Below are 12569 nucleotides of genomic sequence, written 5' to 3' on the forward strand. Positions count from 1 at the left end.
GGGAGGTAGGTGGAGCTGGGTTTTGTGGCCCAAGGCCAAGAGCTAATCCTTTCAACTTTTTTCGGCCACTCTGCTATCAGGTGACCAGGACAGCAGGGCCAATCTGAAAGGGGTGCTGTTTATAAAAGTCCCTCATCTGGGGCCAGAAGCTCTGGATCAGCCCCCACAATCCTGCTGACCTCCAGCACCTGCCTCTACAGGTACCTTTCTCGGGCCCCTTTCTTAGCCCTTGGGATCCCCCGATAAATATCCGGGGAACCACTCGAGATAGAGGGATGCAGGGACCCTGGGTTAGGTGTAGGAAGCCTGAGTTCTAGTTCTTGCCGCCCAGTTCCAGACTTCAGTTTCCCCAATGTTAAATGAGAAGCTTAGACTGGGCCTTGTCTAGGGACCCTTAGTGTGACAAGTGGAGAGGTGGGTAGGGCTCCCCACCTGGCATGAGGATAGCCCTGGCCTGGCTGAAGTGCAGCCTCAGCCTTCAAGACTGTGGGAGGAGGATTTCCCTGGTGGTCCAGTGGTTAAGAATCCTCCTTGCAATGCAGGGGACGCAGGTTCAATCCCTGGTCGGGGAGCTAAGCTCCCATACGCTACAGAGCAATAAGTCCACACACTGCAACCAAGACCCAAGGCAGCCAAATAAATAAACATTTAAAAGCGATGAGAGATGTGAGAGACTTCCCTGGTTGTCCAGGGGTTAGGACTCTGCATTTCCGCTCCAGGGGGCACAGTTCAATCCCTAGTCTGGGAACTGAGATTCCCACATAGTGAGCTGCACAGCCAAAAGAAAAAAGACTGGGAGAATGAGGATTTGTCCTCTCTTTTGGGTCTTAATAAGGAATGGCCTAGGGAAGACAGCATCAAAAGCCATTTGCATGAGCCCTGGGACCTTGGTCTCATCAGTGTTGCGAAGAGGGGAGCAGCTCCCTGTTCCCAAGGTATGAGGAGGTATCAGCAGGAAGGGTCCCCAGGCAGGTTCCCTTTGGCACAATGCCCAGCATACACCCTGCACTGGGGTTCGCAAGAGTGCTTCCCCGTTTTGAAGTGATCACACCGGCCTCAGAATTGGAAACAGGTGATGGGCAGAGGGGAGGGCCAGGGCTGGGAGTTCAGACACTCACGTTGGGAAGCTCAGGGCTCCTTTCCAGGCCTCAGATTCTGTGATGCACCATGGATGAGGTCCTGGGATGCAGAACCTACGTAATTTACTGGATGTAACTCAGTCTTTCTCAATCTGTCTGGCTGGGAACCAAGGAAAGAATGTGAGCAAGTGCTTATTGACTGAATAAACAAGTGAATGAATGGCTCCATCTCGCCCCTCCTTCCTCTTCCCCTGCAGTAGGTACAGATGGCATTGTCCCAACTCAGTCCCTTCTCAGCCATGGAGCTTCTCCTGGCCTCTGCCATCTTCTGCCTGGTATTCTGGGTGGTCAGGACCTGGCGGCCTCGGGTCCCTCAAGGCCTGAAGAGTCCACCGGAGCCCTGGGGCTGGCCTCTACTTGGGCACATGCTGACGTTGGGGAAGAACCCGCACGTGGTCCTGTCGCAGCTGAGCCAGCACTATGGGGACGTGCTGCAGATCCGCATTGGCTGCACACCCGTGCTGGTGCTCAGCGGCCTGGACACCGTCCGGCAGGCCCTCGTGCGGCAGGGCGATGATTTCAAGGGCCGGCCCGACCTCTACAGCTTCACCTTGGTCACTGATGGCCAGAGCATGACCTTCAACCCAGACTCTGGACCAGTGTGGGCTGCCCGGCGACGCCTGGCCCAGAATGCTCTCAACACCTTCTCTGTGGCCTCAGACCCATCTTCCTCCTCCTCCTGTTACCTGGAGGATCATGTGAGCAAGGAGGCTGAGGCCCTCCTGGGCAAGTTCCAGGAGCTGATGTCAGGGCCTGGGCGCTTCGACCCCTATGGCCATGTGGTGGCATCAGTGGCCAACGTCATCGGTGCCATGTGCTTCGGGCAGCACTTCCCCCAGAGCAGTAAGGAGATGCTCAGTCTGGTGGAGAGCAGCCATGATTTCGTGGAATCCGCCAGCTCCGGGAATCCTGTGGACTTCTTCCCTATCCTTAAATACCTGCCCAACCCGGCTCTGCAAAGGTTCAAGAGCTTCAACCAGAGGTTCCTGCAGTTCGTGCGGAAAACTGTCCAGGAGCACTACCAGGACTTTGACAAGGTAAGCCCAGGGTGCAGGTGGCATGAGGGCACCCTAGAGTCTGGGTGTGGCCCCACTCGCCCAGCACCAAGGCACCCACACAGCTGGGGTGTGGCCAAGGCCCAGGAAGTCTCTGGGACACCTCAGACCAGCTGTGTGACCTGGAGCCAGTCCCTCTCCCTCTCTGGCTTCAGTTTCCTCAGGCCTACAGCATCCTTCTCAGGGCTGCTCAAAGCCCCAGAGAGGTAACCCCGTGCATGGGGCCCTGGCAGAGCCCGCAATGTGGGGTGCTGTTATTAGGAGAAGGCTTTTGTTTTACAGGAACCTGAACCCTGACAGAGGCTAATTCCCAGCTCACATGTCACTTTGCTTCCCTGTACTCACACCAACCTCCTCCTGTGAAATTGGACCCCTGGAGTTATTGAGAGGAAGGGTCAATGGAGTATGAAATGATACTTTAAGCCCTACCTAGGGCTGCTACTGAGCTTCCCAGGTGGTGCTAGTGGTAAAGAACCCTCCTGCCAAGGCAAGAGACGTAAGCTCAATCCCTGGGTCGGGAAGATCCCCTGGAGGAGGGCATGGCAACCCACTCCAGTATTCTTGTCTGGAGAATCCCATGGACAGAGGAGCCTGGTAGGCTACAGTCCGTACATGACTGAAGCGACAGCACACACAGCTGCTGCTGTGAGCTCAACTTCCTGCCCAGAGGCCAGCAGCTGGGGCCAGAAAGGATGGGACAAGGGGCTCCAGCCTTCCACCCCAGGAGTGCTGGGGTGACCCTAAACTTATGCCCCCTCAGAACAGCGTCCAGGACATCATAGGCGCCCTGTTCAAGCACAGTGAGGATGACTCCCGAGCCAGCAGTCGCCTCATCTCCCAGGAGAAGACTGTCAACCTTGTCAACGACCTCTTTGGGGCTGGTAGGAGCCAGACTCTTGCCCCTCCATCCCTCAGTGCCTGATGCTCACCCCACAGCCCTGCCCAGCCCTGGGGTCCATCAGATAACCCATCAACCACAAGTCAGGTGGTACAGGACGCAGAGACCAGGCCCAGGCTCAAGGTTTGAGCCCCAGAGGTACCACCAACTCCCGGTGAAAACCCAGCCGAGTCCCTCTCCTCCTCTGGGTCAGTTTCCCCATCTAAACAATAAAGGCTTCTTTAGTCTATAAGTCCGGGCCCTTGTAATCCCAGCAGCTAAACTTAAAAGCAGTTACTCAAGTTTGTGCAGAGGAGACTCTGCCTCAGCCCTTAGAAAAGTCAAGGTGAGGATCTTTGGGGAAGGAAGCAGAGAAAGACAGTGCTTAATACATACTTGGTGGGTGCTTGGTAAATACTGCCTTCTCATTCTTGTCTTCCTTTCTTCCTCACCATGCCCCATGTTGTCCAGGGTTTGACACCATCACAACAGCCATCTCCTGGAGCCTTATGTACCTTGTGACAAATCCTAAGATACAGAGAAAGATCCAGGAGGAGCTGGGTATGTGGTGTCCCCCAGCCCTCTGGTGGAGGGAAGCCTTGGGGTCCAAGGTCATCTGTACAATCTACATACAGCTGTTATGTGTCTACTAAGCCCTGGGCATGTGGTGGTGCCCATCCTTGCCTAGAAGATACTGGAGGGTCACTGGGTCTCAGACCTGTAAACTTGCATAGTACCACGTAGGGTGATGCCTGGTATGAACAGGGATGCAGATGCCATGGAGCAGGGGAGACAGCCCCTAAGCCTTGTCTGTCCTCTGTGCTCTGTAGACAGAGTGGTTGGCAGGGCACGGCGGCCCCGGCTCTCCGACAGACCCCAGCTGCCCTATTTGGAGTCCTTCATCCTGGAGACCTTCCGACACTCCTCCTTCGTCCCCTTCACCATCCCACACAGGTGAGGCCTGCTTCTTCTGCCCTCGCATCCCTGAAGTCTTTGCCCTCTTTTCCCTCCTGCTTCTCAGCCCTGGCCTTGGCATCTCCTTCCTGGCTATGACACCAGATTCCTCCCAGACCTTGGCTTCTACTCTGCCCCAATCCAGTCCAAACATGATCAAAGTACCCAGCTCTCAGAAAACCAAACTCTGACCTCAGCTCTCATTCACCTCCACTCACATTCCCTCCTTCAAGTATGCTCAACCCAGCCAGGCTGGCCTAACCACCCCTCACGAACATGAACCGGCCAGCCTCCAATTTTGCTTGTGCTGGAGCTTCTGCTTGGAATACCTTCTACCTCTTCTCTGGCTACCAGAATCCTATCTTATCCTATTCTAACACAAACTTCCCATCCCCTAGAAGCCTTTCTTGACTCATCCAGCTGGCATAACCTCAGTCTGATATTTTGTAAGATTTAGAGCCATTTGTGCTATAGGATTAGGTCCTGGGACGTTAAGAATGTCAAGAGAGTTAGCAAGCACTTACTTCAGTCCATATGTTGGTCTAGTTATTCCCAGAGGAAGAGGCCTAACTCCTCAGCCAGACTGGGAACTCCCCAGGACTGGCCCAGACTCCCTGCTATTTAGCTCCGGAGAATGGCCAAGGGTAGAGTTGGCTACAGACAAAAGTTTAATAAACATTTGTTGAAGAGCAGGACCTGAGAAAGGGGAAGAACCATTTCAACCCTTCTTTGCTCCTGATATTCCCTCCTAGTATACAGTGGGGAGACCACGGTGGGCAGGCTAATGGAGTAGGGTGGAGGTAGGCGCAGGAACCTCCTAAGGTGGGGGAGGGGGCCTTCATCCTGGAGACCTTCCTACTCTCCTCCTTTGTCCCCTTCACCACCCCCACAGGTAAGGACTGCGTGTTCTGCCCTCCCACCCCTGTAGTCTTTGCCATGTTTTGTCCCCTACTTCTGGAGAGAGAAATTAGGAGTTTGGGATTAACGTATATACAACTATTATATATAAAATAGATAATAACAACAAGGATATACTATATAGCACATGGAAGCATATTCAATATCTTCTAATAACCTATCATGGAAAAGAATCTGAAAAAGAATACGTGTATATCAATTTACAATGTTGTATTAGTTTTGGATGTGATTTGTTTCAGCAAAGTTTCAGCAAACTTTGAAACAAACTAATTTGTTTCAATTAGTTTCAGCAAGGTGATCCAGTTTTACAGATAAAATTAGGAGTTTGGGATTCAGTTTTACAGATAAATTGAATCACTTTGCTGTATATCTGAAACTAATACAACATTGTAAATTAGCTATATGTCAATTTTTGGACTTCCTCAGTGATCCAGGGGTTAAGACTCTGCCTTCCAGTGCAGGGGATGTGGGCTCAACCCCTGGTTGGGGAGATAAAGTTCCACATGCCACAGGCATGGGACCAAAAAAAAGTTTTTAAAAGATGCCAATAATTATATGTCCATTTTTTTAATGATTAAAAAAGAAACCCTTCCAGAGACACACCTCAATTTTCCAGCCCCTGAAACTGACAGAGCCCTCTTCCCTCCTTAGCACAACAAGGGATACGACACTGAATGGCTTCTTCATACCCAAGGAACGCTGTGTCTTCATAAACCAGTGGCAAGTCAACCATGACCCGTGAGTACACATCCCCCACTGGAAAATGTGTGATGTTCAGCAGTCAGGAAAGCCGTTCGGCCCCCTAGGAACTGGTTACACAATAAAGGAATGCTGCCTCAATGGCTAGTTAGCCTGCTCTAAGGCGTAAAATGTAGGTCCATGTTTCTCCCTTTAGTGCATTGACTAGGAAGTTGGTTATAGATTATGGTGCTCTGTACCCCAACGTTCTGCATCGGGTGGTAAGGTGGAGTACCTCAGGTGATTCTGATGTGAATAACTTAGGGACTTCTTTGGATAACCCCACCTTAGTTGATAAGTAGAAGAATCATATAATTTACCATCCAAACTAGGGCCCTTTTGAGCGTAAAAAAAGATGCTATCGATAATTACTACAAAACCATAAGCATAAACGAGGATGGACTGTTGGTCCCCTTTGTATATTGAGTAGGATAGAGATGGACAGATGTTCCTTCTTTGAACTTCTTTTAAAGTATGATTTCTTTAAAATAGCAAGTTACTATTAAAAAGCACTATTTCCAAGGCTGGTGATTTTAGAGAGAGCTATGTAAAGAAACAAGCATCAGAAAACAGTTTGGCTCCTTTCTCCACTCTCCTTTCCTTGCTCTATTAGATCTATTCTAACACAGAAGTCCCCCCCACCAGGCCTTTCCCCTGAAGGGTCTCCCCAACCCAGAGATTCCACTTCCTCTGTTCATCTTGCAGGAAGCTGTGGGGGGACCCATCTGTGTTCCGGCCAGAGAGATTCCTCACGTCTGATGGCACCACCATTGATAAGACGGCAAGCGAGAAAGTGTTACTCTTCGGCATGGGCAAGCGCCGGTGCATAGGGGAGGTCATGGCCAGGTGGGAGGTCTTTCTCTTCCTGGCCATCTTGCTGCAGCGGCTGGAGTTCAGCGTGCCACCAGGTGTGAAAGTGGACCTAACCCCCACCTATGGGCTGACCATGAAGCATGCCCGCTGTGAGCACGTGCAGGCACGGCTGCGCTTCCACATCAAGTGAAGAAGTTGCTGGCATTCTGAGGCAGAGGGAAGGGAAGGGTGGGGGGTCACTGAGGAACCTTGTTTATTTTCCTTTCTTTCTTTTTAATTAACAGCTATATATACCATACAATTGTAGGCCAACTATACTTCAAAAAATAAACAACCTCATAGAAACAGAGATTAGATTTGTGGTTACAGTGGGGGAGGGAAAATTTGAATGAAGGTGGTCAAAAGGCACAAATTTCCAGTTATAAGGTAAATAAGTACTAGAAATGTGATATATAATGTGATTAATATAATTAACACTACTGTACATTATATATGAAAGTTGTTAGGAGTAAATCCTAAAAGTTCTCATCACAAGAAATAATTTTTTCTATTTCCTTAATTTTGTATCTATTCAAGATGATAGATGTTCAGTAAACTTATTGTGATAATCATTTCATGATGCTTATAAGTCCATCATTATGCTGTACACCTTAAACTTACAGAACGCTATACATCAGTCATGTCTCAACAAAACTAAAAAAAGAAAGGGGCAGAAGACACAGATAGACAGTTCTCTGAAGAAGATATGCAAAGGGACAAGTACATGAAAAAATACTCAACATTATTAGTTATTGCATGCATGTGTCCAATTCTGTGTGACCACAAGGACTGCAGCCTGCCAGGCTCCTCAGTCCATGTGATTCTCCAGGCAAGAATCCTGGGGTGAGTTGCCATGCCCTCCTCCAGGGGACCTTCTCAATCCAGAGACCAAACCCATGTCTTTTATGTCTAACCTGCATTGGCAGGTGGGTTCTTTACCACTAGCGCCACCTGGGAAGCCCTATTAGTTATTAGGGAAATGCAAATCAAAAACACAACGAGGTACCATTTCACACCTACTAGAACGGCTACTGGAGAAGGCAATGGCACCCCACTCCAGTACTCTTGCCTGGAAAATCCCATGGATGGAGGAGCCTGGTAGGCTGTAGTCCATGGGGTCACTAAGAGTAGGATACGACTGAGCGACTTCCCTTTCACTTTTCACTTTCATGCATTGGAGAAGGAAATGGCAACCCACTCCAGTGTTCTTGCCTGGAGAATCTCAGGGACGGGGGAGCCTGGTGGGCTTCCGTCTATGTGGTCTCACAGAGTCAGACACAACTGAAGCGACTTAGCAGCAGCAGCAGCAGCAGCAGCAGAATGGCTACAATAAAAATTAAAAACTAGACTGTTATTTGGGAATCCCCTGGCAATCTGCTAGTTAGGATTCCATGCTTACACTGCACAGGGCCCAGATTCTATCACTGGTCGGGGAACTAAGATTGTGCAAGTTGTGCAGTGTGGGGGGAAAAAAAAAAAAAACTAACCTATGATCATATGATCACCTCAATAGATGCAGAAAAAGCATTTAATAAAATTCAACACCCATTTTTGATATTTAAAAAACTCAACAAAGTAGATATAGAGGGAATGTACCTCACATAATAAAGGCCATATATGATAAGCTCACTGTTAACATCATACTCAATGGTGAAAGCTAAAAGCATTCTTCTAAGATCATGAACAAGACAAGGATGCCCACTCTCACTACTTTTATTGAACATAGTGTTGGAAGTCCTTCCCAGACCATTTAGACAAGAAAAATAAATTAAAAAGCATCCAAATTGAAAAGGAAGAAGTAAAACTGTCCTATTTGCAGATGACATGATATTACATTTAGAAAACCCTAAAGACTCCACTAAAAAATTACTAGAAATTATAAACAAATTCGGTAAAGTTTCAGAATTCAAAATCAATATGCAAATATCTGTGGCATTTCTATACACTGATAGTGAACTATTGGAAAGAGAAATTAAGAAAGCAATCCCACTTACAATTGCTTCAAAAAGAATAAAATATCTACAGATAAATTTAACTAAGGAGGTAAAAGAAACCCACTTAAAATTGGACTTCTTCCCAATGGCTCAGCAGGTAAAGCATCCACCTGCAATGCAAAAGACATAGGAGTCAAGAGTTTGTTAAGCCACTCCAGTATTCTTGCCTGAAAAATCCCATGGACAGGAGCCTGCTGGGCTATAGTCCATGGGGTCACAAAGAATCAGACACGACTGAGCAACCAAACACACATGCAAGCACACTGAAAACAATAAGACACTGGTGAGAGAAAGTGAAGAAGAAACAAATAAATGGAAAGATATTCTGTGCTAATGGATTGGAAGAATTAATATTCTAAAATGTCCATACTTTCCAAAGCAATCTACAGATTCAAGACAATCCCTATCAGAATTCCAATGGCATTTTAAACAGATACATAACAAACAATCCTAAAATTGGCATAGAAGCATAAAAAAAGATCCCAAATAACCAAAACAACTTTGAGAAGAAAGAATACGGTTGGATGCATCATAATCTCTGATTTCAAACTGTATTACAAAGGTATAGTCATCGAAACAGTATGGTATTGGCCTAAAAACAGACACAATAGAACAGAACAGAGAGCCCAGAAATAAATCTATGCATACATGGTCAATCAATTTTTGACAAAGGAGTCAAAAATATCCAATGGGGATAGGGTGGTCTCTTCAACAACCAGTGTTGGGAAACAGGACAGTCAAATGCAAATGAATGAAATTGGATTGCTATCTTACACCACACACACAAATTAATTCAAAAGGGATCAAAGATATATCCATAAGACCTGAAACCATAAAACTAGAAGGAAACATAAGTGGTAAGCTCCTTGATATTAGTCTTGGTGGTGATTTTTTGGGTTTGAAACCAAAGGCAGTGGGAACAAAAGCAAAAATAAACAAACAGGACTACACCAAACTAAAAAACTTCTTCATGGTAAAGGAAACCATCAACAAAACAAAAAGGCCGACTGACAGAATAAGAGGTGTATGCTAAGTTGTTTGAGTCATGTCTGACTCTTTGTGACCCCATGGACCATAACCTGCCATGGGATTCTCCAGGCAATAATACTGGAGTGGGTTGCCACGACCTCCTCCAGGGGATCTTCCAGCCCCATGAATCTGTAATTATATACATTATATATATTAATTATCCATATATTATATAATTAAAATTTGCAACAATGTGAATCAATCTTGAGGGCATTATGTTAAATGAAATAATCCAGACAGAGAAAGCCAAATAACATATGAACTCACTTATATGAGAAATCTAAAAATAAACACAAAGTCCCAATACCCCAAACAAAAAAAAAAAAAACAAGCTCACGTATCTAGAGAACAAATTGGTCATAGCCAGAGGTAGGGGTGGGGACAGGGGTTTCATAATGGGTGAAGGATGTTAAAAAGTACAAACTTCCAGCCATAAAGTAAGTAATGGGAATGTAATGTATAGTATTGTAACTTTAGTTAACAATAGTATTTTGCATATTTGAAAGATGCTAAGAGAGTAAATCTTAAAAGTAATCATCACAAGAAAAAAATTGTAACTATGTGTGGTGACTTATGTTAACTAGATTTGTGTGGTGATCATTTTGCAATATATACAAATAGTGAATCATTGTTTTATATCTGATACTATAATAATGTTATGTCAATTATATCACAATTTAAAAAATGGACATTAACATGTTGGTGGGGACCTGGAAAAACTGTAACCTTTGTGCATTACAAGGATGAATATAAAATGATACAATCCCTGTGGAAAATGGTTAGGCAGTTCCTCAAAAAGTTAAGCATATAATTACCATGTGACCCAACAAGTCTAAGGTATTTATATAAAAGAACTGAAAACAGGTGTTTGAACAAAAACTTGCATAGAAATGTCCAGAGCAGCATTATTCTCAATAGTTAAAAGGTGGAAACAACCCAAGTGTCCAACAACAGGTGTACGGATAAATAAAATGTGGCATCAACATATAATGGAATGGTATTCAGCCATGAAAAAGGAATGGCATTCTACAATATGTGTAAACTTTGAAAACATTATGCTAAGTGGAATAAGCCTGGTACAAAAGGACACATATTATATGATTCCACTTATGTGAGGTATCTGCTGCTGCTGCTGCTGCTAAGTCACTTGAGTCGTGTCCGACTCTGTGCGACCCCGTAGACCGCAGCCACCAGGCTCCGCCATCCCTGGGATTCTCCAGGCAAGAACACTGGAGTGAGTTGCCATTTCCTTCTCCAATGCATGAAAGTGAAAAGTGAAAGTGAAGTCGCTCAGTCATGTCTGACTCTTAGTGACCCCATGGACTGCAGCCCACCAGGCTCCTCCGTCCATGGGATTTTCCAAGCAAGAGTACTGGAGTGGGGTGCCATTGCCTTCTCCGACGTGAGGTATCTAGATTAGGCAAATTTATAGAGAAAGAATTTTAGAGGTCACCAAGGGCTGGGGAAGGGGTTGGGAAGGGAAGAATGGAGAGTTACTGTTTAACAACTGCAGAGTTTCTGTTTGGGATGATGAAAAATTCTAGAAATGAATAGTAGTAATAGTTGCATCGTGAATATACTTAATGCCACTGATTGACACACAAATAGTTAAAATGGTAAATTTTGTTATGCATATTTTACTAAGGTTTTAAAGGCAAGTAAAACATAATAAAGTATTGTGTTCAATAAAAGGAAACAAGGATAAAAGCCATGAAAAGACATGGAGGAACTTTAAACACATATTGCTAACTGAAAGAAGCCAATCTGAAAAGGTTACCATTTTTATGAATCCAACTATATGACATTCTGAAAAAAGTAAAACAATGGAGACAGTAGCAGATTAGTGGTTGCCGCAAGTTCAAGGATAAGAAGGTGGCCGGGAGGAGGGGGAGATGAACAGGAGGAGCACAGAGCGGTTTTAGGGCAGTGAAATGATTCTGTCAGTGCCATAACGGTGGGTACACGGCATTTGTCTTGACCCAAAGAATGTACAACAAGAATGAACCCTGTTGTAAACTATGGATTTTAGTTACTAGAAATGTATCAATACTGATTCACTAATTGTAAAATGATTACGATTATTGCAAGTAATACAAGATGTTAGTAACAGGGGAAACTGGGAGCAGGGAAGGCAGGTACACGGGCACTCTCAGTACTTTAAAACTGTTCCAAAAATGGCCTATCAATTAAGAACACAAAAGGCAAGTAGTCCAACAAAGATATTGCAAAAACATTAGGGAACAAAGGCCCAGGCTGTCCCCTGTCTTCATCGGGCCCTGGGGGAGGTGCACTCACCATGCTCATATCTGTAGTTCCAGAGCCCTCTCTTCCCATCCGATGCGCCAGTGTTTCCACCTGCAAAATGGAGGCAGAGAGCAGAATTACTTCCATCTTATAAGAGCACTCTCTTCTAAGTGCATACTAAGTTTTCTTTGGTCTTCACAAAATGAGAGACCTATGCACTATGTTTTTTTTTTTTTTAATGTTTATTTATCTGGCTGCACCAGGTCTTAATTTCGGTATGCAAGATCTTTAGCTGTGGCATTCCAGATCTAGTTCCCTGACCAAGGATGGAACCCCGGGCCCCCTGCATTGGAAGTTTGGAGTCTTAGCCACTGGACCATCGGGGAAGTTCCTGTTCATTATGTTTCATATGTATGAACAAGGCCCTTCACACACACACACACACACAAAAATGGATACAGAAAAACAGAACTTGAGGATGCTAAGACTTGGTCTTCATCTCTTCCCACACACATCTGAACTGACCACCTGCCTCCTTATTGCCCGTCCAGCCCAAGGCTCTTTCCAAGGACACATCTTTATACTTGAGAGACCGACTGGGTATAGTGTGACTCCCTTGGCGGGTTAGGGAAAATGATGGAAGAATTCTCAGGGAGGGTCCTAGGAGGTAGAAGAGAATGACAGAGAAGAACGGCTGTGCCCACACAGCTATCCTGAAATAGCTTCATCCACATGGGCAGTCGAGTGAGTTCTGCAAAGTGAATCCTCT

The 12569-nt window shown here is 45.8% G+C and overlaps 2 protein-coding genes across 2 annotated transcripts in view; one reads left to right on the forward strand and one right to left on the reverse strand.

Moving 5' to 3' along the window:
- LOC147349390 (cytochrome P450 1A1) overlaps nucleotides 1-11872 on the reverse strand; it is a 37005-nt gene extending 25133 nt beyond the window's left edge. Inside the window, exon 1 of the mRNA XM_086363805.1 lies at nucleotides 11852-11872. The gene's annotated coding sequence lies outside the window, so the exon portion shown is untranslated. The remainder of the gene's footprint in view (nucleotides 1-11851) is intronic.
- Nucleotides 87-6841, forward strand: LOC147349391 (cytochrome P450 1A2). Its single transcript, XM_086363806.1, has 7 exons — nucleotides 87-200; nucleotides 1337-2176; nucleotides 2955-3075; nucleotides 3543-3632; nucleotides 3902-4025; nucleotides 5595-5681; nucleotides 6387-6841. The coding sequence occupies exons 2-7, from the start codon at nucleotides 1346-1348 to the stop codon at nucleotides 6682-6684; spliced, it is 1551 nt and encodes a 516-aa protein (XP_086219932.1). The 5' UTR covers nucleotides 87-200; nucleotides 1337-1345; the 3' UTR covers nucleotides 6685-6841.
- Nucleotides 11873-12569: the final 697 nt, after the last annotated feature.

This window comes from Bos grunniens, chromosome 21 (assembly GCF_055505025.1).
Source record: "Bos grunniens cultivar Pamir isolate PY7600 chromosome 21, Bosgru_T2T1.0, whole genome shotgun sequence".
In the NCBI taxonomy this organism is placed as follows: domain Eukaryota; kingdom Metazoa; phylum Chordata; class Mammalia; order Artiodactyla; family Bovidae; genus Bos; species Bos grunniens.

Coding starts and splice junctions, on each gene's coding strand:
- LOC147349391 (XM_086363806.1), top strand. CDS start 1,346: ATGGCATTGTCCCAACTCAGTCCCTTCTCAGCCATGGAGCTTCTCCTG. Junction 3,076..3,542: donor CAACGACCTCTTTGGGGCTG/GTAGGAGCCAGA, acceptor CATGTTGTCCAG/GGTTTGACACCATCACAACA. Junction 4,026..5,594: donor CCCTTCACCATCCCACACAG/GTGAGGCCTGCT, acceptor TTCCCTCCTTAG/CACAACAAGGGATACGACAC.